This window comes from Lagopus leucura, unplaced genomic scaffold, assembly GCF_019238085.1.
Source record: "Lagopus leucura isolate 7727_CA_CO unplaced genomic scaffold, USGS_WTPT01 Super-Scaffold_100002, whole genome shotgun sequence".
Taxonomy (NCBI): domain Eukaryota; kingdom Metazoa; phylum Chordata; class Aves; order Galliformes; family Phasianidae; genus Lagopus; species Lagopus leucura.
This window is the reverse complement of record NW_024962263.1, coordinates 46,122,486-46,145,762: the sequence shown is the minus strand read 5'-3', so window position 1 is coordinate 46,145,762 and position 23,277 is coordinate 46,122,486. Positions and strand designations below refer to the sequence as shown.

Below are 23,277 nucleotides of genomic sequence, written 5' to 3'. Positions count from 1 at the left end.
AGGAAGGATGTGTTGCTCTCCTGTTACTAGTCTTGGACTCAAAATGCAGATATCATCCTCCTCTCTGGTGCTTACTGCATGTGTGGGCTTTAAAAACAAAAAAACCTTCCTTCCATCTGGTGGCTGGTCTTCTTCCCTTGTCAGCTTCTGGCTTCTCTGTAAACTGTTTTGGGAGTGCAGAGAGAGAGAGCTGAAGTTAAATTTGTTAGTAGAAGAATCCCTTTTTTAACCTCCTTCTCTAATCCTCAGGGTTAAATGTTTTCAGTTCATAGTTCATTTGCAGTTATTTGTGGCTGGCTGTGCCATTTGCTCTGTAATTCAATTCAGATGATGCTTCTTGGCCCAAATTAGAGCAGACTAGTACAAGGAGCTTGGTGCATGTGGAAACTGATCACTGTAACTCCATATTTAAGGTCGTCTGAGTAGAGCTGTAAATATTTCCCCTCAATTTTAAGGCGCAGTTATCTAACTTGAATTTACTTGTGGAATTTTGGTCTATAGTGTCAGATGTTACATGACACTTTTCTCAGCTACTGAAAAATTCTGAGTAGCAACCATACTGTGGTCACAGTAACGCTGTAATATTCTCATTAATCTGTGTGGCTTCAGTTCCAGCTGTTTGCCTTTGAACCAGTTACTTATTTATCAGTCTATTTTCTGTATAGCTTTCAGCTACACATTCTTCGGAGAGATGAGATCTTATTCATACATGTATCTACTTATAGGTGAGGAATTTGAAACTGGAGCATGAGCAGGAGAAAAACAAGATCTTGTCAGAAGCATTAGAGACACTAGCTACTGAGCACCATGAACTAGAGCAGTCTCTGGTTAAGGGATCTCCTCCTCTCAGCATCATCAGTGAGGAGCAGTTCTATGATGCTGTTTCAGGTAAGTAATGATGTCCAGTGTGTAGCCAGCATGTGCATGGTGATTTCATTGGAGCGCTGGGGGGAGCAGTCTTGCTTTATGTGATATCTTTGTCTTTCTGCTTTGGAACTGTTTTAAGGAGAATGCCTCGTGTGCTTTAAGCACGCCTCTAAAATATTCCTCAAGTTCACCTGTAGAATTGTATCATTTCATCTGAGCATGACAGAAAGCTACAAAATTCAGGACTGTTATAAAAAGTCTGATTGCTTGGGTGTCTACACCCTTTTTTTTAAATAGCAAAATGTATGACTCCTATTTTAGAATATGTAACTGTATCTGGAAGCTTATGACTTGCTTTCTCCTTGGTGGTGTTTCTTTTTTCTTTTGTTCTTAAGGTCTATATGAAAAACCACTGTATTTGAGGGATAATGAAGTTAAGAAAGGCTTGTTTTATTTCCCTTTTGTATACCTTAAAGTATACGCAAGTGTGTCACAGATGGAAGAAGATTATGAATCAAAATCTTTCGTGCATTCAGAAATATTCTCTGTCTATTCGGTGATGTTTAGTATCTTTTGAATTTTGTGTGCAGAACATGCAAATAAGGATTTTGGAAAACTCTGAGTTGCATGTAGATAATTACAACATGCACTATGTAAAGCCTCTCTATACCAGTGCAGCTTGGTAATAACTCTAATTGGTTAATCCCACAATGCACAGCTCACTTACAACTGTGAAGGATCTCGAAGACCTTGAGGGCAAACATAGTCTAAACATAGTAGATAATTGTATTGGGATGGCATACTTCACAAGGAAGTGTGATTGGGGGTTACTTTTCTCCAAGTTCAACTGTCTGATGCTTCTGACAGATGATAAAAGCAGCCTTCCTGGTCTGTTTGATGGATTTTCTACAGTGTACAGCTTAAATAAGCAGAAAATAAAACCAGGCAAAGTATGGAGTCTGTGCTTAGTGTGTGTCAAGTATAGCATAGGAACTTGGTGAATTAACTACGGACTGCTCCTTGGCACAGTAAGAAATGTATCAGGCCTTCAGCAAGCAGAAGAGATTGAAGAACTACTAGAAACAGGTTCTTCAACCAGAACCAAAAGAACAATTCATCTGAAAGGCCTCAGGCTCTTTGCTTGTTGTAACAAAGCAGAGAATATTTGTTTATATGGTGCTGCTGGAATGTAGTCTCTCCAGTCGTGCTTGCTTTCTCTATGTGAGAGAAGCTCAGCTTTTAGAGATCTGTTATTCTGTACCTGTCCTAAATAACCCAGCACTGTCGTCTTGAATGTAAGTGTCCAGAGCTGCCTCTCTGGTTGAGAAAGGGGGGTGTTTTTACTGCTTGAAGGTGCAAAAAAATCACACTGAAAATAGTCACGCAGCTGTGAAAGCTTTATTTATACATATGTATACATAGATATGTTTTATATGAGCATATATATATATATATATCTGTCAATTCTTGCTTCTTTGGGAGAAGTTATTTGACATAATTCATTTTGATTGCAATTTAAATAATTTTCCAGGACAGCTCACTTTCTTGACTGTCTGTCAACTTCATCAGACTTAATATTAGTCTCTCTTCTATGAGCTGCTCACATGCAGTGCTTTGCAGCGATTTGGGTCCTCTTTATCTCTGAGGGCACATGTTTGGGGGAGGGGTATTCTGATTTTTATAGGCTAGGGAAGGGGGAACATGACACGGTTTCCTGGCTGCTGGATGTGTCTTATGACTTCGGCTATAAGTGCAAAGGGAGTTAGATTTTTGTGGGTGTGATATGGGCATGTTGTGCTCTGTTTGCTTGTTTATTATCAGAATCCCAGTGAGAACACTTTTCTAACCCTCTTACTTTTCTGCCATGTCTGTGGAGGCTCAGCCAGAAAGTCTGTAAGGACAACAGTACAGTGAGAACAGAGAGGTCAGGAGACATACAGCACTGACTCAGAGTTCAGGGATATGGGTCTCCTTGTTTGGGCTAATGGGATGGGGTACGGCAATGTTTTCCTTGTGGAGAACAATGGACCCAATTGTCAGAAGCAAAAAAAAACTAACAAAAAAAAACCAAAACCACTAAGGTATTTGGACTTTGAGTCTTCAAAAAATTTTGCAAAATCTCTTTTGCAAATGTCTATTTATTTTGGATAAACACGCTGTGAATCATCCTACTGCTTTGTAGGAGAGATTCAGCAAATAACAGTGTGTTTTAAGAAGGTGATGTGACAAATTATAATGTCTATCAGTAGCAAAATATTACTACTTTGAGAATATATCTGTTGTTAGGACACCATCTTTTTCTAGGTATGTTTTTTTTTCTAGTTCTCTGACTTTTTAAATCTCACTGTAGGATTGAGTTTATAGAAGTGAGAGCATTGCATAACTCAGCTTGTACCTCAAGCTAACAAATCCTTAGCTTTTACTTACCAGCTTGAAAGAAAGAGCCACTGCTAATATTTTAATAGAATATTTTCATGTATTTTCTGCTTGTTTTCTCTCAACAAAAGTATCACTGGCTGTGACAATTCAGAGCAAGACAATTTTCAAACTCTTTGTTGAACATAGAGTGTAATAGAGTATGTTTACAGCAGGAGCAACTTGTCCCCATTTACCAAGCTCTGATTCACGTTGTAGAACAGACTGAGTGCATGAATTGAACTCCTGAATGAAGATGAATCAGAAGATACAGTCCGGTTCCAATTAGACATTCAATCCATGGTAGGAGAGAGGAGCTAATCTGAGGAGAAAACCAACAGAAATGTAGCTAGTTTGAATGCCAAATCTTCAGCACCATCTGTTTGGTGTGCAGATCTGCTCCAGCTGAGGCTTGCTATTTGCTAATGCTGGCATAGACTAAACTGGTCACTGATAAGTTTGTTGGTGGAAACTGTGAGCACTATGACAGAAATGCCCTCTTTCTTTTCCAAAACTGGGATCAAGAAAATGTTTATTGTGTGGTAAGACTGCTTACTGTAGTAGTTGACTTGCTGAAGTCTTCTCTGTTTTTTATTTTATTATTATTTTAAAATTATTTTATTTATTTTATTTTTTAGCGATATGTTGATATCTGTGCTTTCTGATTGTTACGGTAACACCTTCCCTCCCATTGCAGGGGATTTAGTAGATGCTGAACATGAAAGGAAGATCCCAGAGAAAGTGGGACTTGTGTTGTACTACAAAAACATAATATCCAGCATTAAAAACAGCAACATTAAGTGTGTTATTAATCCAAACTCTGAGTTTAACAGGTCAGTTAACAGTGCTTCCTGGTGCTGTCATCTGAGCATCCTGGGAGTGGTGGAAATACGTAGTCAGTAGCACATGGAGCACAGGAGCTCTTGGCTGCAGGTTTGAGTGGTTAACATGTGCCAAACTCTCCTTCTAGGTTTGTGGCAGTCTGGGGAGGGGAAGAGGCACTGAACAAGCAGCAAAATTTACAAAAACTAGAGGCAACTTCTAGAGTTGGAGAAATTTCATGTTCAGCCTGGAGAGGAGCTCTGCAGAGAGCGACCTTGGAGTCTTAATGAACAGCAGGTTGGCCATGAGCCAGCAGTGTGCCATGGTGGCCAGGAAGGCCAATGGCACCCTGGGGCACATTAAAGAGTGTGGCCAGGTCAAGGGAGGTGTGATGCTCCCTATCTGCTGTGCTATGGTCAGACCTCACCTTGAGAATTGTGTCCATTCCGGGCTTTCTGGTACAAAAAAGATGGGGATTTTTGGAGAGAGTGCAGCGGAGGGTCACAAAAATGACAAAGGTCCTGGGGCATCTCTCCTGTGAGGAAAGGCTGAGCAGCCTGGGTCTGTTCAGCCTTGAGAAAAGAAGATTGAAAGGGGATCTGATCAATGTCTATAAGTACCTAAGGTGCAGGAGGCAAAGGCACGAGGTCAGACTCTTTTCAAAGGTGTGAGGCGATAGAACAAGGGGAAACGGCCACAGACAGAAGCATAGGAAGTTGTGCACAAATGTGCGCAAGAACTTCTTCACAGTGAGGGTGATGGAGCAGTACAACAGGTTGCCCAAGAGGCATTGTGAAGTCTCCTTCTCTGGAGACATTCAAGACCTGCCTGAACGCCTACCTGTGCAACCTGGTCTAGAGAGCCTGCTTTGGCAGAGGGATTGGACCAGATGATTTCTAGAGGTCCCTTTCAGCCCCTACAATTCTGTGGAAAAAAAAAAATGGCTAAGCAGGACATGAACTGTAGTGGGAGGGTACTTGACCTTGCCTTGTCCCTTATTACCTGCAAATCAAAAAGTAAGATTGAGAAGAGCTTAGAACTGTCCAGATGTTTCTTTTTAAAAGCTTTTCTCTGAGAGGTGTGGGGTTTTTTTGTTTGTTTTGTTTTGTTTGCTTTCTTAATTTGTGTGTCAAACAAAGCTTTTGCGTTAGTTAAGGGGATCTTAATGATTTGGTATAGGTGTGATTTTACTATAAATGCAGTTTTTTGCTGCAGGCATATGTAGATTATATTAAACCTAACCTTTTGTAGTGCAGTGTCAGCTGTTACATACTACTCACTGGTGCTGTATTCGTAAATACTGCTTGTAAATGGTACGAGAAATGGTATAGTGGTTGTGTTCACGTTTTAGTTTATCTCCAGTTATCATCACACATAATGCTTGGGAACTTACAGCTCTTTCCTTCATTTTAAGGGTATATCGTCAAATTGTCATTTTTGAATGTGTTGTTGCAATAGAAGGTGACCCCTTAACTTAAAAGTTTCTATTTGCTTTTGCTCTCCTTATCTTGCAAAATGTAGCCAGTGCATTTACTATTACTCTGACACTTAGGGTTTTGAGCTGGAGATCTTCATGTTCAGCCATTTTTTGTCTTGAAGATCAGTTAATGTTGGCTCCTGAATAGGGAGTCTTCTTCTGTCTTACCACTTTCGCAGCCCACATCCCCTTCAGTTCACCAGAAAAAAGTCTCTTTTTCTCCTAGTCATCTGTTTGACAGCTGCTCTGTAGCAACTTGTGAATATAAATCTTTTTTTACAGTAACGGGGGAGTATGCAAATCTTAATTCAGAAAAGAGTTAGCTCTGAGTACACAGGGAAAAACTCTGTTAGTGTGGCCTGTTGAATCAGACTCAATAAAATGCTGGGCTTTCTTTGATATCTAGGCGAAATCTGAAGGCTTGTTAAGCTCATTGGGTCGAAGGAGATAGTTGAAATTCTGGGGACTGGAAAAGGAGATCTTTGGTGGCAGGAATTGCTGTAGACATACTTTCTCAATGAGACGCATTTCTCAGAAAAAATGGGAGAGGCATCTATAGGGAGAGAATTTCTTGTAACAGTTTCATTCTTCTACTGTTATTTGTTGTATATAGCATGTTCTGCTGTTATTAGGTAAGTCACATGCCCTGGAGAAGGCTGCCTGGTCATTGTCCACCTCTGGAGAGGTCGGCAGGTGCTGAGTCCGGTCATTTCAACATAATTTTCTCTTGGCAATGGGACAAAGCCAGCATTTGGAGAACTGAGCACGTGTAGTGTTGAAAAATCCTTATGCTGAGAGGTGTATCATAGTGTGATCAATGATTCTGGTGAAGCTTACCCATTTTTCTGCCTCTGGTATTCAAGGTCTGTTGTAGAAATTCAAACTGAGGGAATTGTGGGGTATGCTGTCATGATTAGCTAAAAACATCAGCCCCTAATGGTACAGAGAAATGAAGCTGTGATACAGCAAGCAGACTGCTGCTATGTTTCAGGGTTTGCTTCCTGTTTCAGGGTTTCTCTGTTACAATAACTGCTGGCACAGTTAAGCAGTTATTTCAATAGGACTTCAAGGGGCTTACAGGTCACATATTTGCTGTACAGTGTGGGTTGGGATGCTGAGGGCCAAGTTGTCTTACACTCCTAGAGGGTCTCTTCCTCTTTGACACTAGGATATGCAGCAATGTTTTTCTGAATACTTGGTCTTATGGTCTCTGAAGAAATCTCTATTTCGTGTAAGAGTTGTCCGCAGGTAAAAATTCATTTGTTTATCCTACTTTCTGTAGACAGTACCCACCATGTTATATCATAAATTGGCATATAACTAGATTGATACATTTGCAAAAACTTGTGAGAAGGTTTTCTGGAGTGCCAGTCCACTTTTTTAGCATATCCTCAGCACCAGCTGGCAGCTCTTTTCATTCCCTAGCAACTGGCTTAATTTCAGTACTGAGTTGATGAGCAGAGGAATGGATGTTTTTAAGAAACCAAAGATCTCATTTATGTTTCTAGATCTCAAACTCTCTAGAGAGAGTGGAGGTGTTGTGGGACAGCCCATCCATGGATTAACATTTTCTTATTTTGACCTTCCTATGGTCTGCACATTCATAAAGTCATAGAATCATTTGAATTAGTCCCTGCAACAGGGACACCTACAGCTACATCAGGTTGCTCGGAGCCCCATCCAGCCTTACCTTCAGTGTCTCCAATAACCCAGTGCCTCATAATCCTTATTGTAAAAAAACTTCTTCCTTATATTCCACTAAATCTCCTCTCTTTTGGTTTGAAACCAGTTTCCCTTGTCCTATCACAGTAAACCCTGCTGAAGAATCTGTCCCCCTCATTTTATGTCCCCCTCTTTAGGTACTGCCAGGTCTCCCTGGAGCCTTCTCTTCTCCAGGCTAAACAGCCTCTCTCAGCCTGTCCTCTTAAGAGAGGTGTTCCATCTCTTGCATCATTTTTGTGGCCCTCCACTGGACATGCTCCAGCAGGTCTGTGTCTCTCCTGTACTTGAGGACTCCACACCTGGACACAGTGCTCCAGGTGAGGCCTCACCAGAGCAGAGCAGAGGGGCAGGATCACCTTTTGACATGCTGACCACACTTCTTTTAATGCAGCCCAAGGTATGATTGGCTTTTTGGGCTGCAAGGGCACATTGTGGGCTCATGTCCAGCTCCCCCCCCCCCAGGTCCTTTTTGGCAGGGCTGTGTTCTATCCTTACACCCTGTAGCTTGTATTGATAGTGGAGATTGCTGAAAATCTTCTTGTTGCTGCCCCGTTCACCAAAGCAGAGTCTAATTGACGTGTTTTGGGGAAGTGGTATGTTTTTTTAGGAGAAAACAGGAAAACATCTGGCAATGGACTGCTGTGACTCTTTTGGATGGATAACTACTTCAGTGGATTTTGATTGCTGGGTTTGAGTTAGAATCAGTGTATGAGAGAGTGACTAATTTTGCAATTATTTCTCTGGGTATTTGCAGCCAAGAGCAGTAACACATGCTCAAAAAACTGCATAGCAGGAACAATGTCTACTACAATTTAGGTTTTCTTTTCTCAGAGGTGGTGAGGCTTACTACCTCACTGGCTGTCCACTGTTCATTGTTGTACCTGGTTTCTGCTGAAAGGTTTCCCAAATGAGGTAGAAATTGGTGCATCTGCACTTGTCTAGAGCTGTTCCATTGCTTCCTGGAACTTGCAATTGGATAATCTTTGGCAAACTTGTCAAGCTTGAGAGACTGAAAAATGAAACAAAAATAAGACCTTTTGCCAGGAAATTTTTTATTTTTGAATTTGGAGCAAGACTGTCTTTTCTTGAGAGCTGGTTAAGCACTCTCTGAACAAAACACTGGCTGGAAGTCAGGCTGGTACTGATATCCACAGTTTTAGCTGTGATGTGGATTGTACTATTAACCTACCTTCCAGAGTACAAAGCTTGTTTATTGGTGAGCTTATCATTGTTGGGACTTGCATGGCAATCTTCATTGCATACAGTACCTCCTTTTGGTCTTTGTTACTTACTTGCTCAGTGAATCGGAAACTGAAGGTTGCTGAAAAGCAGGGTGTCTGAGAGTTTAGACCAAGCAGATCTGGTATAGAAGGGGGTCATCAGGACTCAACTGTTGAGCTGGTTAAGTAAGCTACTAGCATTTGCCCTAAGCAACTTGTAGTAACTTTGATTTAATAAAAACATCAGGTTTTGGCTCTGTTGGATAGAAGATTTTTAATCTGTATTCTTGCTCATCTCTTTAGTCTATTTCTAGATACAGAGCTGTAGCGGTCTGTGACAGTACTAGTTACTTACCAAGTGGATGCAGTCGTCAGGACACAGGAGCCTACTTAGGTTTCAGTTTTGTACAAGGAGAGAAGATCTGTTAGTGACGGAAGTCTAGCACTGGCAGTAGATTCATTAACATGCACCTGCTCTTTTGCAGATTCAGAATCTGAAAAATCATTAAGTGGGTTTGAAACTGTAACAACATACTCACTAGAAGACAGCATGGATTCAAAAGATACAATAACTTCAAGCATGTCTCAAGAAAAGGTTTGTGGCAGTGGAGAGTCGATGTCTAATGGAATCAAAAAACACAGGTAGGATATTGCCTGTTCTTAAGGTATTATAGCATACACTAAAGGTGAGTGAAAGACGACTAGGACCTCTGAAAACATAATTTGTGGAAAACTTACAAAACTTTGCTAGGGACAATTGAAGTCATTGTAAGATTTTATAAAGAATGTCTTTCCAAGTGTTTTTCTTTGTAGCTTGCTTTTTGATTATCTAATCTGAATAAGTAAAAATAAAATGTAATGTGCTATGTAAAAAATGAATAGATGTTATTGAGGTGGATGTGGATTTTAATTCCTTCATGTATCTTTAATGATCTATGCCTCTTATTGCCACTTTAATTTCCAGTCATTTGATCCTTCTGTTGGTATTAGGAATGAATGAAAAATATTTCTAGCCTGTCATCAGAAACTTAAGTGTGAACAAAGGGAGTCTTATTCTAAAAGTCTCATCTATGTTTTATGTGCTCATTTTGTGTTGTCAGATGATCCATTTTTGTTTGTTTCCTTGCCTGTAAAGGAGGACAATAGGTCTAGAGTTAATGAGCTGTAATAGACACCACAATTCTCAAGTTTCAGCGCAGGGCAATATAATGTTTGTGCTACAGATGAAGTCAAGCTTCAATATGATTCAAAAAGATTAATTTGGAAGAGTTTCGAACCTGCCAAATGATGATGGGGACACCAGATCTCTGTGAAAAACAGGGAATTAAAATTTAATTTTAGAGAAACAAAGGCGTGCTTTAATTACTTGATATCGTAAGCAGTTAAATTGCACGACTGTTGAAGCATGTGGGAATGTCAGAGACTTGATGTCTCAAGGTTCAGCCTTTCAATCTATGTCCCTCCCGTACTAGGCAAAGACTCAGGCGAATGAGGGCTTGGGTGGAGTAACAGGGTGGTTGGGAAAGATAACATAAAGCAGCTGACTGAGCATACTGCTCTCTGCTGTTATGTTGTTAGGGTGTTGTTTATGGTCTTGATTAGCTGCCTTTCCTAATCAGAAGAGGAATTCTGGGGAGGGGAAGCGCCAGGTGAACTTGAACTTTTGTATTGCACTCACTGCCTTTGAAAGCATGAGGAGGAAGGAGGCAATTTGTGATCAACATAAAAACGATGCATGTTGATGTGGATTTTCTGAGGAGTATTAACAGCAACTGATAACTTGGTATGAAGGGAAGTAACTTGGCTCGCTTTGATAGCTGTTTTTTCCCAGAGCTCTGCTAATTTACATTTTTCCTCCAAGAGCCATCTCAGGACAGAAGTTGTGCAGTGCTTCTTGCCTTGTTTCTGAGTCTTGTGATGACTGGTATTTGTTCTGGTAAGGGATCTGCTCACCATGTCTGCCTGCAGTTCTGAATTCAGAACTGTCACCTAGCTGGAGTTCCTGGCTCCAATTTGTGCCTGTTTTGGTTTGGGAGTCAATTTACAGTGCATTTAGTCAAATGTGTATCATCTACAGTGCCTCCTTAGCTGCTTTATGCCATGCAAATTGAAGAGAGCAGAATGTATTGCCAGCATCTCCTTCCAGTGTTATACCTTTAACTCTTTTTATTTAACTTGCTTTTGTTAACTGCATGGAAGGAAGTTGCTTGGAAGCTTGATAAAAAGTCTTTTGCCTGAAGTCCTTGTACATTCCAGTAGTTCATCAGATGAATAGAGGAGTTGCAGCTGCATTTAAGTTGCACATACAAGTACCCAACGCTGCTTATCTGTCTTTACAAATACGATTTTTTTCCTACCTTGAGCTAGAAAACTTGAGCTGTAGTCTGCCTCTCTCTGAGTGGTGTGGGTTTTGTGCAGGGAGTTGAAGGCTGCTTTTTCTTGACTGGCTGTTGTTTTGGAGATGGAGGAATAAATCCGTTGGATTCATAAAATTATAGAATGGCTTAAGTTGGAAGGGACCTTAATGCCCACCCAGTCCCACCCTGTGCCATGGGCAGGGCTGCCACCCAGCAGCTCAGCTGCCCAGGGCCCCATCTAACCTGGCTTTCAGTGCCTCCAGGGATGGAGCACCATAGCTCACATGGGCAGCTGTGCCAGCGCCTCACCAACCTCTGAGTTAGGAGTTTCTTCCTAACTTCTAATCTGAATTTCCCTTCTTTTAGTTTGAAGCCATTCCCTCTTGTCCTATCACTATGAGACCATGTAAAGGTCCCTCTCCTGCTTGTAAGCTCCCATTAAGTACTGGAAGGAACTTCAAAAAAGTAATGGTGTTAGGATGTGCAGATGGATGAAGCCATTGCCTTTGGATATATTACTTGGATGTATTACTAAGGATGCTGTTGGTGGCAGCTACAACCTGGCTTTCATCAGACTATTTAACTTTTAAGCTTTCTAGGCAAGTAATAGCCAGTGAAACTTGAAATGCCAGGGCCTAGCTCTGACTCATAATTTGCTATCTGGGTCAGGTCTTATCTGAATAGCTTGCATGCTACTAATCGGTCATAGAATGTTTGCAGAAAGTTGATGATTTGCTTTGTAGTTTTATGTTGATTTGAGAAAGAACTCTGTAATTTTTGAAAACTTCATGGGAGAGAATTTGAGTGGTAGGAGTTTAATATGTTAAATAGCTTGGAATAATTAAAAAAAAATCGTAAAAAACAACAGCAACAAAAACCCCTCACACAGAAATACTCTGTAGTATGCATCACTGTGTAACATCCATTTGTCACTACTGTTTCCCTCTTACTGCTGGGTTTCAACAGTCAGCTTTCCCTTTGGGGAACCTTTCATACTTGTTTGTGCTCTGTGCTTTGCGAGCAGTCAGTTTGTTCAGTCAGGTTTGCATGAAGACAAGCTGAACAGGCCTTGCTCTCACCATATGTCTCCTTCCCAGAAAGATTCCTGTAGTAGTTAATCTGCTAAAGGTAATGCTTTGGACAAGTGGTTTTTATCTGTTCTACTGCAAAGAAATTCCTGCAGCTGTTCTTGTCGCTTACAGTGAAAACTAACTTCCTGAGTTGTTTCTAAAACTGACATCTGGAAGGAAATTTTTGCATTCACAAACCTTTCCCTTAATCACAGGGACTGGGTCAAGGTTAGTAGGCCTCAAGTCTTGGCTGCCTGTCATTTTTGCACGTGTCCTTACTTGCCCCCAGAAGCTGCCTGAGTGGATTAAAGGTGTTCTGTTGCTTCAGTACGTGTGTGCTACAAGGAGGAGAGAGCTGAATATCACAAGCTTGTGCTGTTATGCTCACTCATAGAAAGAAATGTGGATGAATGGCTTAAACTGAACGCCAACTTCCAAGCAGTTAAACAAATTGAGTGGGTGACACGTTATCTTCAACAAAATGTGAATTGTATGAAGCGTTAGTGGTATGTTAGTGTTTTATATGCAGAAGGGCTTACTCAAAATTAGCTGCTCTACTACCTGCCTTCTTTAGCAGATACACAGGGAAATGAAGTAAACACAATTGAAAATAAGACTGAATGCTTGGTGGACACTGTCCTCTCCTGGACATTTGTATCAAAGCATCCACAGAGGTGTTTAATACTTACTGTTATTCAGGATTCTCTATTTCAATCCACATATTGATATCTGTCATATAGGGAATGACTGATACTATATTGATTAATTAAAACAAATCCACCTGTCTACTTATGCTCTCTGCCACAGTCAGGCTGTTAACAAGTAAGAGGAAACATAGTTTAGTACCTTGAAGAGTTCAGGCACAGACTTTTTTTTTAACAGAACTGAAGGATCAGCTCTGGTAAAGGTGTTTTTGTAACAGGTAAGTTTGGGTGGTAACACAGCATACAGGACTACTGAAACAAACAACCTAGCTTGGCAGAGTTGGCTAATCTTTGAAATTAAACAGCTCATGCAGTTTGAGTGAGCTGTAGGTGGTTCTATTGAGGATTTTCCTCAGAACCAGCTTTGTGATTCAAACACTTGATTTTAATGTTGCTGTGGCCAAAGGGATTTGATCTGTATTTCTGCCTTTCTGTAGGCAAATGGATTAATAGCTGCGCTGGTCAGTTGCAGCATGAAAGCTAGACAAAATCTCTACTTGATTTCATGTAATGCTGATAATTACAAATTGTGTTGCATAGACAACATCTAATGTTGCTTTTGAGAAAATGTGTAAGACTTGTTCCTGACGCTGTTTTTTCTATTTGAATTTTTGTTGGGTGTGGTTTTGTGGTTTTTTTTCTTTCTGTAGTTTGTTTCTTTCCTGTGTTGTTGCTGTTGTGTTTTGTTTTTCTTTTGTTTTCCCTGAGAGATTGTTTTAATTTGGGGCAATAAATGCTCTATGTGGTCACTCGGTGACTAGTAAAATAAATAAACTACATTTCATACATTTATGTCCCATATCTGTTTCACATAATGAATGTACCTATAGTGTCTTTCATGAAGAGAAATTCTCTTCCACTGCTTTTATGCAAAATGAAGGGAATGTTTTGGAAACTGTTTTTGGAAAAGAAGAATCAACACTGATTTCTGTGCAGGTAAAACAGTTCAAATGCTTCAAAGTAGGACTGTTGTTTTCCTTTGGTTATAATTTTACTTGTGTTAACTTAAATAAAACTAAAACGAAACGAAGTTTAGTTTAAATGATCTTCTGAACATTAAAATTTAAGTGAGACTGGTATCTGTAATGAAAGCTTCTCAGCACTTTATTTAACTTGGTAATGGTGGTTTGGCTTTACAGTTCACTGGGTGATTTGAAAACTCTTACTTTCCAAGAAAAGTGTTTGGGTTTATCCATCATTGTTAGTAACTGAAAGCTTATGTTACTAATTCTATTACTTCCTCATTTCTTTCCACAGAACAAGCTTGCCATCTCCAATGTTTTCCAGAAATGACTTTAGTATTTGGAGTATCTTAAGAAAATGCATTGGAATGGTAAGTAATCAGAAAGCTGTGGTAAATAATTTGATCATAGAAGCATAGAACGTTTGGGTTTGGGTTGGAAGGCACCTTTAAGATAACGTAGCTCCAACCCCCTGCTATAGGCAAGGACACCTTCCTCTAGACTAGGTTGCTCACAGCCCCATTCAGCCTGGCCTTGAGTGCTTCCAGGGAGGGGGCAAATGTTGCTATTAATAGAATCATAGAACTGCTCAGGTTGGAAAAAACTTTCAAGATCATCAATTCCAACCTCAACCTAACCATACTACCCTAACTTTAACAACTCAGCGTGTTACTGATTCATTTGATGCCCAAATAGGAACTTGTTGGGGAGAGGAATTTTTGTTTTTTTTGTTTTTTTTTTGTTTTTTTTTTTTTTAACTTGTGCTTTGTTTACTTTCGTAACTGGGGAAGGTGAGAGTTGCTCAGATCAGCAGTGCTTGAGTAAAGTCATTTTCTCTTAAATTTAACCCTTGAAGTACTTGGTGGTAGCTGGGTTGTTTTTTTTTTTTTTTTTTTTTGTCGTTATTTGCTTTCAATATTGGTTTTTTTTCACTTTTAAGGATTTTTTTTTTTTTTTTTTCACTTTGCTCTTCTCCCTGTCCTCCCCTTCGTATTCCAGCCTCCTCCCCCCAGCAGTGTTACTGGCCAGATGGTAGGCACATCAGAGGTTGGCTGATTGGCACCAATAATCTGCTTCCAGCTAAGGGTGTATTGGAAAGAGGTCTCCTCTTCGCTAGATCCCCCAATAGGCTGAAAGTACTTGCTGATAAACCTACATCATCCTGTAAAGGTTGCCTACCAAAAGGCACGTGTGTTTAGTTGCTGTTCTCTTGTCGTCTCCTGCTTAGGAACAGCATACAACACCAAGCAGTGAGATATGGAATTGTTAGGGAATGCTGTATCAGTAGACCCGAGTCTCCTGAATTGTTATGAAGCATTTGAGATTTGTCACAGTGGCTCTAGCAGAGAAATGTTATATTCCTAAAACACAAAGAACTGATTGAAGGCTTGACTTGCATAGCGTGTTCAAAGAAGAATCCTGCTATTGTGATTAAGAACAGTGTTGTTTATTCCATACATTGTCAGTTGCCATACTGTGCTTTCAATTTCCTACTGAAGGCAGTTTGAAAACTGGTATTTCTATTACAGAAACTCCTTTTTTTTTTTTCTTTGTTAGAATGCAAAACTCCTGTGCTTTTCCTGTGCTGCCACATCTCTCTGTCATCTCCTCTCCCCCTAGCATGCCCACCTTCCTAGAATAAAGATAATGTGTTTAAGGAATTAGGTGGCCTATATCTATTTTAAGAGTGTATGTAACTTAGTTTTCAAAAGGGCACTTAATACTGTATTGTTTACTCTCACTTTCTTCAGGTGTCTGTTAGTGAGAAGCTAGTCGTTAGATGTTTGGTTTTCTTTTTGTTTTAAAAGTAGCCTTACATGTCAACACAGAAGAGCTTACCCAGCTCATAAGGGGATGTGGAGGGTTTTGGTTTTTTTTTATCTTCTCAGCATTAGCAGTGTCGGGTCAAGCACGTTGCATTAGCACTAAGAGCATCATTTAGTTTTGTAGTAAGCCAATTAGGATTAGGTTACTGCTGGTCAGAGTATGGTCAGTGTATCTAATCGCTTGGTTTTTAACACAAGTTTCATTTGTGCATCAGGAATTGTCCAAGATCACAATGCCAGTTATATTCAACGAACCACTGAGCTTCCTTCAGCGACTTACAGAGTACATGGAGCACACATACCTCATCCACAAAGCCAGCTCTCTGTCTAGCACAACTGAGCGAATGCAGGTACTTTGGCTGCCATAATTTGAATACTTCTGTTTATTTTCTTTTTGTATAGTTTGTCTTAGTATAAGAAGAACTGCTGTTATCAGCTGCATGTCAGATTCTCTTACTCATTCACCAGTTTTGCTTGCCTAGGGAAGTGTTTTGCTTTTCCTAAGGCTTACTTTTTTGAGCCTTTTGATTAAAAACCTATTTATTTTCCTCCCCTGTAAATAGAACCTTCCTATACTACTTGAGAAGAAACATTCTGTATCACTGTGACTGCTGTTAATGGTTGATAAAGACTAAGATGAACTGTGTGCTCATATTCTTTTGAACAGTGTGTTGCTGCATTTGCTGTGTCTGCTGTAGCCTCGCAGTGGGAACGTACGGGGAAGCCATTCAACCCATTGCTTGGAGAGACGTATGAATTGATCAGGTAACCAGCAGAGGATGCACTGAAGATTAGAAGGTGGTGTTTGATGTGTGAATGAATGTTTGATTAGATCTGTGAGGTGGCTTGCAAGACGCTGTCTGTTCTCAAAGCTGCTAGAAGTGTGTGCATTGTGCTGGTGTTCAACCATGTGCTTCTCCGTAATGAGAAAGCACTGAAATTATCATCTCAGGAAAAGGTTATAAAAACTGCTAGTAAAAGCAAGTTTTTGTTCTATTTTTACATGTAAAAAATGACTTTTTACTGAAACCTTCTAAATGAAAAGATACATGTTATATATAAGGGAGATGTTAGAGTTGTTACAGTAATTATATGAGTGTCCAAGATGCAAATAATCTATTGTTCTGCAACTGCATTTAGGGCAACTCTCAAACAAATGACTATTTGGCCTCTGATTATGCAGAAGTTTAAGAAAGAAGCTACTATGAAAAGTAAACAGATTGATTAAATTTGGTTTATATTGCTACATTTTTGCATGATGTCCTCAGTTACTTAGGATGAGGATGTTATGTGTATGAATTGATTGTTTTGTATTACTTTAGAGCTTTAACTAAGTTTTACGTTGGGTAGAGAGACTATCCACGAGTCCAGAAGAACTACAGCTTCACTGTACTTTAGGTGCATGCTTTCTCATCTTTGTTTTGTATCTTCAGAATACTGACTTTTAGAAACTTTGTTTTGCAGAGACGATCTTGGATTTAGACTTCTCTCAGAACAAGTTAGCCATCATCCACCAATCAGTGCTTTCTATGCTGAAGGTTTAAATAATGATTTTGTGTTTCATGGATCAATTTATCCTAAACTCAAATTCTGGGGCAAGAGTGTGGAAGCAGAACCAAAAGGCACAATGACTTTGGAGCTTCTTGAGTAAGTTGATGAGTAATAATTGCATAGGTACTGCGGCCACATCTATGATGACTAAAGGGCAATAGAAGTCTCATGGCTCAGGAATGGGAATGTCTAACACTCACATCTTTAATGTCTGATGGCAGATTGCTTTGTGGGGTGGAAGGAATGAAGTCATGAAAGCAACTGACATCATTTGGCTTAATAAACTGTGTAGTAATAGCACTAATAGATGGTGCTTACGTCTGTGTTCTGCAGGTGCCTGGACATCCAGTCCAACATTAGCACACTTGAGTGCTGTTGGCTTTCCTAACGTCATTCAGCATCCACAAGGACTGCACTGATGTTGCTGTTTTAAGGAATTGATAAAATCAGTAGCAATAGGTTAATACGGTTCCTACTTTGCCTGGGTTCTTGCCATGCCCATTTCAAGACTTGATGCGGGTTGTAGAAGATGGCTTGTCACAGCAGTGACATTCAGTATAAAGATATGCTTATGGGTGTTTTTTTTTTTTGCCTCCCTTAGACACAATGAAGCCTACACGTGGACAAATCCTACTTGCTGTGTGCATAACATTATTGTGGGCAAACTTTGGATTGAGCAGTATGGAAATGTGGAAATAACTAACCACAAGTAAGTTGAGAATGTGGGAGATTTCACTTGCTGTGAGCTGAAAAAAAAAGGAAAGTCGTCCGCGAGTAATTAGTGCCCTCTTGTTCTGTCTGTAGAACTGGTGAGAAATGTGTGCTGAGTTTCAAGCCTTGCGGCCTCTTTGGAAAGGAGTTGCATAAAGTTGAAGGCTACATTCAGGACAAAAGGTAACAATTTCATTCCTGAGAGGAAACAAATTGCTGCCCTTTGTTTCTAGCAACTGCTAAATAGGATGTCCTATGCCAAGGGCATGAACCTGGAAGAGAGTGGGTTAGGAGTTATGTGATACCAATAGTGCAGTTTGAAGAATTGCTCTCAAAAAAAGTTTTCTTTTCTTTCAGCTATTTTCAACTGAAGTGAAATGAATCTCTTTTAGCTCAGTTGTACACATTGCCTTTTTTTTTTTTTGACAGCAAAAAGAAACTTTGTGCATTGTATGGGAAGTGGACGGAGTGTTTGTACAGTGTTGACCCAGCTACTTTTGAAGCTTATAAAAAGAATGACAAGAAAAATGCAGAAGAGAAGAAAAGCAGTAAACAGGTATTAGTCCTTGAAGGGGCTGGTGCATCTTCAAAGTCATTGTAGGCCAGCTCAATGTTTCAGCAGTACTTAAGAGCAGTAAAATTACATTTCACTTATTCTCTCTTTCCCGGGTGGCTTATAAAAATAGATTGGATGGATATTAGCATTAAGGGATGAAATGCTTCTGCTCTCAAGGGTTTGTATTCAAGTTTCCTAGATCTTGGAGTTACCAAACTGCAGGGTTGTTCATTATCTGCCCCTTTTGCCCAAGTCGTATGGAGCAAATGGCGTATTTGTTGGTTGGACCATGGTTCTGATCATGTACAATAATTATTATATTTTAATAAGAGGATTTGGACTTCTAGAGGTATAATAGACTGGCATCTCATCTTGATCCCATTTTTTCAGCTTTTCCAAAGAATGCTTATGTTTCTTTTACAACGTTGTTCCAATCACAGTGGGTTTTTTAGTTGAGGGCTTTCGTTCTTTTTTTTTTCCTCAGAGTTGCATTAATTTTCTTATGGGAGGAAAATAAAAGCATTCTTAATTGTTACAGATTTCTGGTAGCAGTATGCTTTTTATTTAAGGTGAGTGGCAATATTGGCAAATATAATGTGATGAAGAATAATCATTCATAGCTGCTTAAAACAGGAGTTGATCCTCATTGGTGATTGAAGCCAGACTTTGTTGTTGGTTTTGATGTTGCTCATTTTAATGTAAAAACAAGAGAGATAACTCTTGAATGCAGTTCTTCCTGTGCAGATTCAGATTGTTGCTGTGTCTGAGGCTGCTTCTGTGCCTGTCTGCAGGAGAGAGCTAAAGCACAGGGGATTACTGCTTCTCCTTGAGTCTGACCCAGTGAGCTCCAGGGAGAAGGGAGCCAAGAAAAACATACTCAGTTTCTTTGTTCAGTTGCTGTTTTGCATGTTCCAACAAAGCTTAAGATGACCTTTGCTTTTCATTTCAAAATGAAGCACTCTGTTGTAACTTGAGCTTTATACATGTTGTTCTGACTCTAGTAAAGCACACTATTTTTACTAATTTAACAGAACTATTTCTGTATTTAATAAAAAAAAAAAAAAGCTTTGTAGCTAAGATAAAGCTGTCTCCTTTGTGTGTTCCCACTGCCCCCTTGTGTTCAAGGAGTTGGCACTGCTCATGATATTTGAATTTCTAGGTGACCCAGTTCTCATGTATGTCTGGATGTGGTTTCTCCCCTCATGGTAATAAAGCAGTCACTCAGTCATGACAGTGCATTGCCTTCCAAACTCCTCCTAGTTAGAATTTTCAGATTTGTTTCTTCTAGTTGTTTTCCTGCTATTCTTTTTTGTTGTTACTTAAATAGGCTTGCTTCTGTCTTTCTTCAGGGGATCTGTGGGGATGTGAATCTTTTTCAAAGGGACCCAGGATTCCCTCTCAAAGCCCTTTGGTTTTTATAGGGTTAGAACTACTGGAAACATGATTTTTTTGAATATTAATGTGGCACTGGCACAGCTGCCCATTGGGTGCCCCAGCCCTAGAGGTTCTCAAGGTCAGGTTGGATTGGGCCCTGGGCAGCTGAGCTGTTGTGTGGCAGCCCTGCCCATGGCAGAAGGCTGGGCTTTTATGGTCCCTTCCAACCCAAACCATTCCATGATTCTGTGGTGCTAGATAAGTCTTCTTGTATGCAAAGGTGATATTTTAACAGCATTGTGATAAGAGTAGTCCCTTGGGTTAGACCAAGGTAATTCTACTCTGAATGAACTAGTCTTTGTTAAATCAAGGTGAAGTACTTCATGCGGATATTTCAGTGCAAACATATGGAAGAAAATAATGTAAGGCAACAGCAGCTGCCGTCCTGTATGCCTGGTTACAGAATGATTGAGTAGTGCTGAGTATCAAATATGCAACATTGTGGGTAGGGGCACATGAAAATCCTTTAAAGGACAGGACAAGTTGCTAGCACAGCTTCGGCACCGTCAACTAAAAGCCTTGTTTAGCTTCCAAACCTGGTCTGTGTGTAGCTCTGTACTTTGTGACCTGTTTGTTACAAAAACACAGTAACCAATTGCTCCTCAGTGAAACAAGATCCTTAATGCTTCCTAATATGCTTAGGCGTGTGACGCATGAATCATCTCAGAGCACAGTTGAGTCCAGTCTGAGTACTGGATTTTTTTTGTACTACAGCATCGGTGTATGACACAGCCATCAGAGAGCAAAGCTTATTAGCAGCAGGATTGAAGCTGTTAGCTTGTAGCCAAAGTATTTAAAGCATTAGTGGCCTTTAAGTTCAGCTCAGTGCTCCAGTGATCTTTGAAACGTGCTGCTGCTGCTTTTAGCTGTGATAGTGACCTGAAGTTTTCTTGGGAGGATATTATTCATTGTCTAGCAGGCGTTAGTTCAGTACTGTGGTGTAATCTCACGTGGCTGAATCAATATCATTACATGTAGAAGTGTTTGTGGTTAAATGGGACATCGTACTGGTAGAGAAACTTACATTTCTTAACACATAAATATTCAGATCTTATCTACAAAGAAATTGATATGAGAAACTTCAGGTAGCCTTGGCTTGGAAAGAAGTACATACTCTGTGTAAATGCTATTGTCCTTCTTGATGAGCATTTTTAGAAGTTTGTTGCTGACATTTACTTTTGGTCAAGGAAATTTTACATAATCCCTTTTCTTTCTGTGCTGTTTTCAGGTGAGCAACACTGAGGAATCTGATGAGATGCCACTGCCAGATTCTGAGAGTGTGTATGTTATTCCTGGAAGTATTTTACTTTGGAAGATAACTCCAAGACCTCCAAATTCAGCACAGGTCAGCTACACTTCTGCTTACTGAAAAGTGCATGTTATATCCTATTATTCTGCCTGGTCAACACAAAACAAATCCGTTTGTCCTCTCTTTCTTAATGGGTCTGGATTTACCTGCTCACTGCAGCAGACTTCCCACAGGCAGTTACTTAGCCACATTTCTCTACAGAATCGAATGCTTTGTGCAGCCAGTGATGTGGGCAACTTCCCCACTTGTTCTCTGCACTCTGTTCCCTACACAGAGACACGCAGCTTTGCAAGGAGCGACCTCTTCTAAGAGGCTTCCTAAGAGGGCAGGCACTCTCCAGGAGATGCTTGCAAAGCCTATACAGCACAGGCTGGTGTGTGAAGGCAGTGCCCAAAGATAGAACAGGGGGCAGTGGGTGCAAAGTGGAATGCAGAAAGTTCCATCTGAACATGAGGAAAAAATTATTTACTGTGAGGGTGACAGAGCACTGGAACAGGCTGCCAGAGGGTGGTGGAATCTCCTCTCTGGAGATACTCAAGACCCACCTGGATGCTTTCCTGTATGACCTGCTGTAGGGAACCTGCTTTAGCAGGGCGTTGATGATGGACTTGATGGTCTCCAGAGGCCCCTTCCAACTCCTGAAATCCTATGATTCTAAGGGCCATTGAGCCAGTGGGCAGAGAATGAGATGTGTTCATGTACAAAAATAGACGTGGAACAAGTAAAGGTGCCCTCTGTAGGTTAATCAAGGGGGAAATCTCTCTTTGGAGACAGGGAAAATACCAGTAGGACTGGAAAAAGAAGATAAGAGAGAAATAGTGCACTGAGTAATTGGATGCTGTCCTGGTTAAACAGAAACACCAAGGATCAGCTACATTCTTCCTGACAGTGCAGTTTTGCTGGTATCTTGAGTATTCTTATCTGGAGTGACTAAATAATAAAAAAAGCACTTGGATGTTTGTTTTTAGACAGCTGCTTTGTTGTATATTAAGACTAGCAGCCAGAGGCTTTGTAAGAAAGTCACCTTTTCTCTTTGTCTCTGTATTTCAGATGTACAATTTCACTAGCTTTGCTATGGCTTTGAATGAATTGGACAAAGAAATGGAAAGTGTCATTCCCAAAACTGACTGCCGGCTACGACCGGATATCAGAGCCATGGAAAATGGAGAAATAGGTAATTTTATTTCTTCTTAAAACTGAAGAACCAGGGAAAAAAATGAAATTAATTCAACTTCTGAGTTGTTGTTAGATGAACTGTTAGAATAAGTAGTCATAAAGACAGACTATAAAGATACGGTTTTCCACACTACAAGGCAGTATTTCATCCTTGTACTGCTTCTAGTAAAAGTTGTCACCCACCTCTACTTCATGTACTTCACAGCTGCCTTTAACAATGCTGTATTTTAGAGTGGTGATCAAAGCTGTGTTGGTAGCACACTCTTGTTTTAGCTGCTGCTGAACAAGGAGGTATTCAGTGCCTTTAACATGCTCAACAGTAGAACTTTGTCAGGAGGATGTTTTTCCAAAGCATCTTGGCTTGAAGGCTGGCTGGGCATAGGTGGTACTGGTGGGTGGTGATGAGTCATTGCCTTTGCATTCCTTTTTCATTCTCTTTCCCTTCACTTGGTTAACTGTCTTTAATTCCAACCCATGAGTTTTTCATGCTTTTGATCTTTAATTCTCTCTTCCATCCTGTACTGAAGTGAATGAGTGGCTTAGCTCCTAGCCAGGAATGCACCGCACCACTTGCCCACTTACGTACTTCTGTACAAGCTGGAATCTTAGACCCTATGCTATTCTGTGTTCTTTTTTGTATGATTTGTATTGATTTTGTATGAGATTTGTATGCTTTTTAGAAACTTCAGAGAGATTGTTACTGTAGGTACCATGGAGTCTAAGTGTCTTTTAGTCTTCTGACATGCGACTTGGTGCTAAATACTTGAGTGTGGTTTGGAACAACCTCCCCCAGCCCTTTTTTGCCTCTTTCTCTTCAGTATTTTACTTTTAAAGCAAGGTGGCTACACTTGTAGACTAAAAGCAGGGGGCATTTTGCTTTTTCTGCCTTACTGAGTGATTGGGGTAAGTCATGAAACCTCTGAATCAGTTTCACCTACATAATAGCACAATAACTGTGACTACTTCTGATAGATAATCTGAGATTTGATATGAAAAACAGTGACGCAGGTGTACTACAGCACAGCTGTACTTCAGTGGGTTGTTTTCCTCAGAAGTGGCAACTGCTGCTTGGAGGCTTATAAATAACAACAACAAAAA

At 40.2% G+C, this 23,277-nt stretch overlaps 1 protein-coding gene across 4 annotated transcripts in view; it reads left to right on the top strand.

Moving 5' to 3' along the window:
- OSBPL1A (oxysterol binding protein like 1A) overlaps positions 1-23,277 on the top strand; it is a 71,926-nt gene that overhangs the window by 43,114 nt on the left and 5,535 nt on the right. For 2 of the 4 annotated variants that reach the window (XM_042869560.1, XM_042869559.1), the window contains exons 16-26: positions 726-888; positions 9,009-9,165; positions 13,912-13,987; positions 15,658-15,792; positions 16,110-16,207; positions 16,907-17,089; positions 17,595-17,702; positions 17,798-17,887; positions 18,134-18,260; positions 20,923-21,039; positions 22,054-22,177. In XM_042869560.1, coding sequence (XP_042725494.1) covers positions 726-888; positions 9,009-9,165; positions 13,912-13,987; positions 15,658-15,792; positions 16,110-16,207; positions 16,907-17,089; positions 17,595-17,702; positions 17,798-17,887; positions 18,134-18,260; positions 20,923-21,039; positions 22,054-22,177 — 1,378 coding nt within the window. The remainder of the gene's footprint in view (positions 1-725; positions 889-9,008; positions 9,166-13,911; positions 13,988-15,657; positions 15,793-16,109; positions 16,208-16,906; positions 17,090-17,594; positions 17,703-17,797; positions 17,888-18,133; positions 18,261-20,922; positions 21,040-22,053; positions 22,178-23,277) is intronic. The other 2 variants (XM_042869561.1, XM_042869562.1) reach the window with 1 other exon arrangement.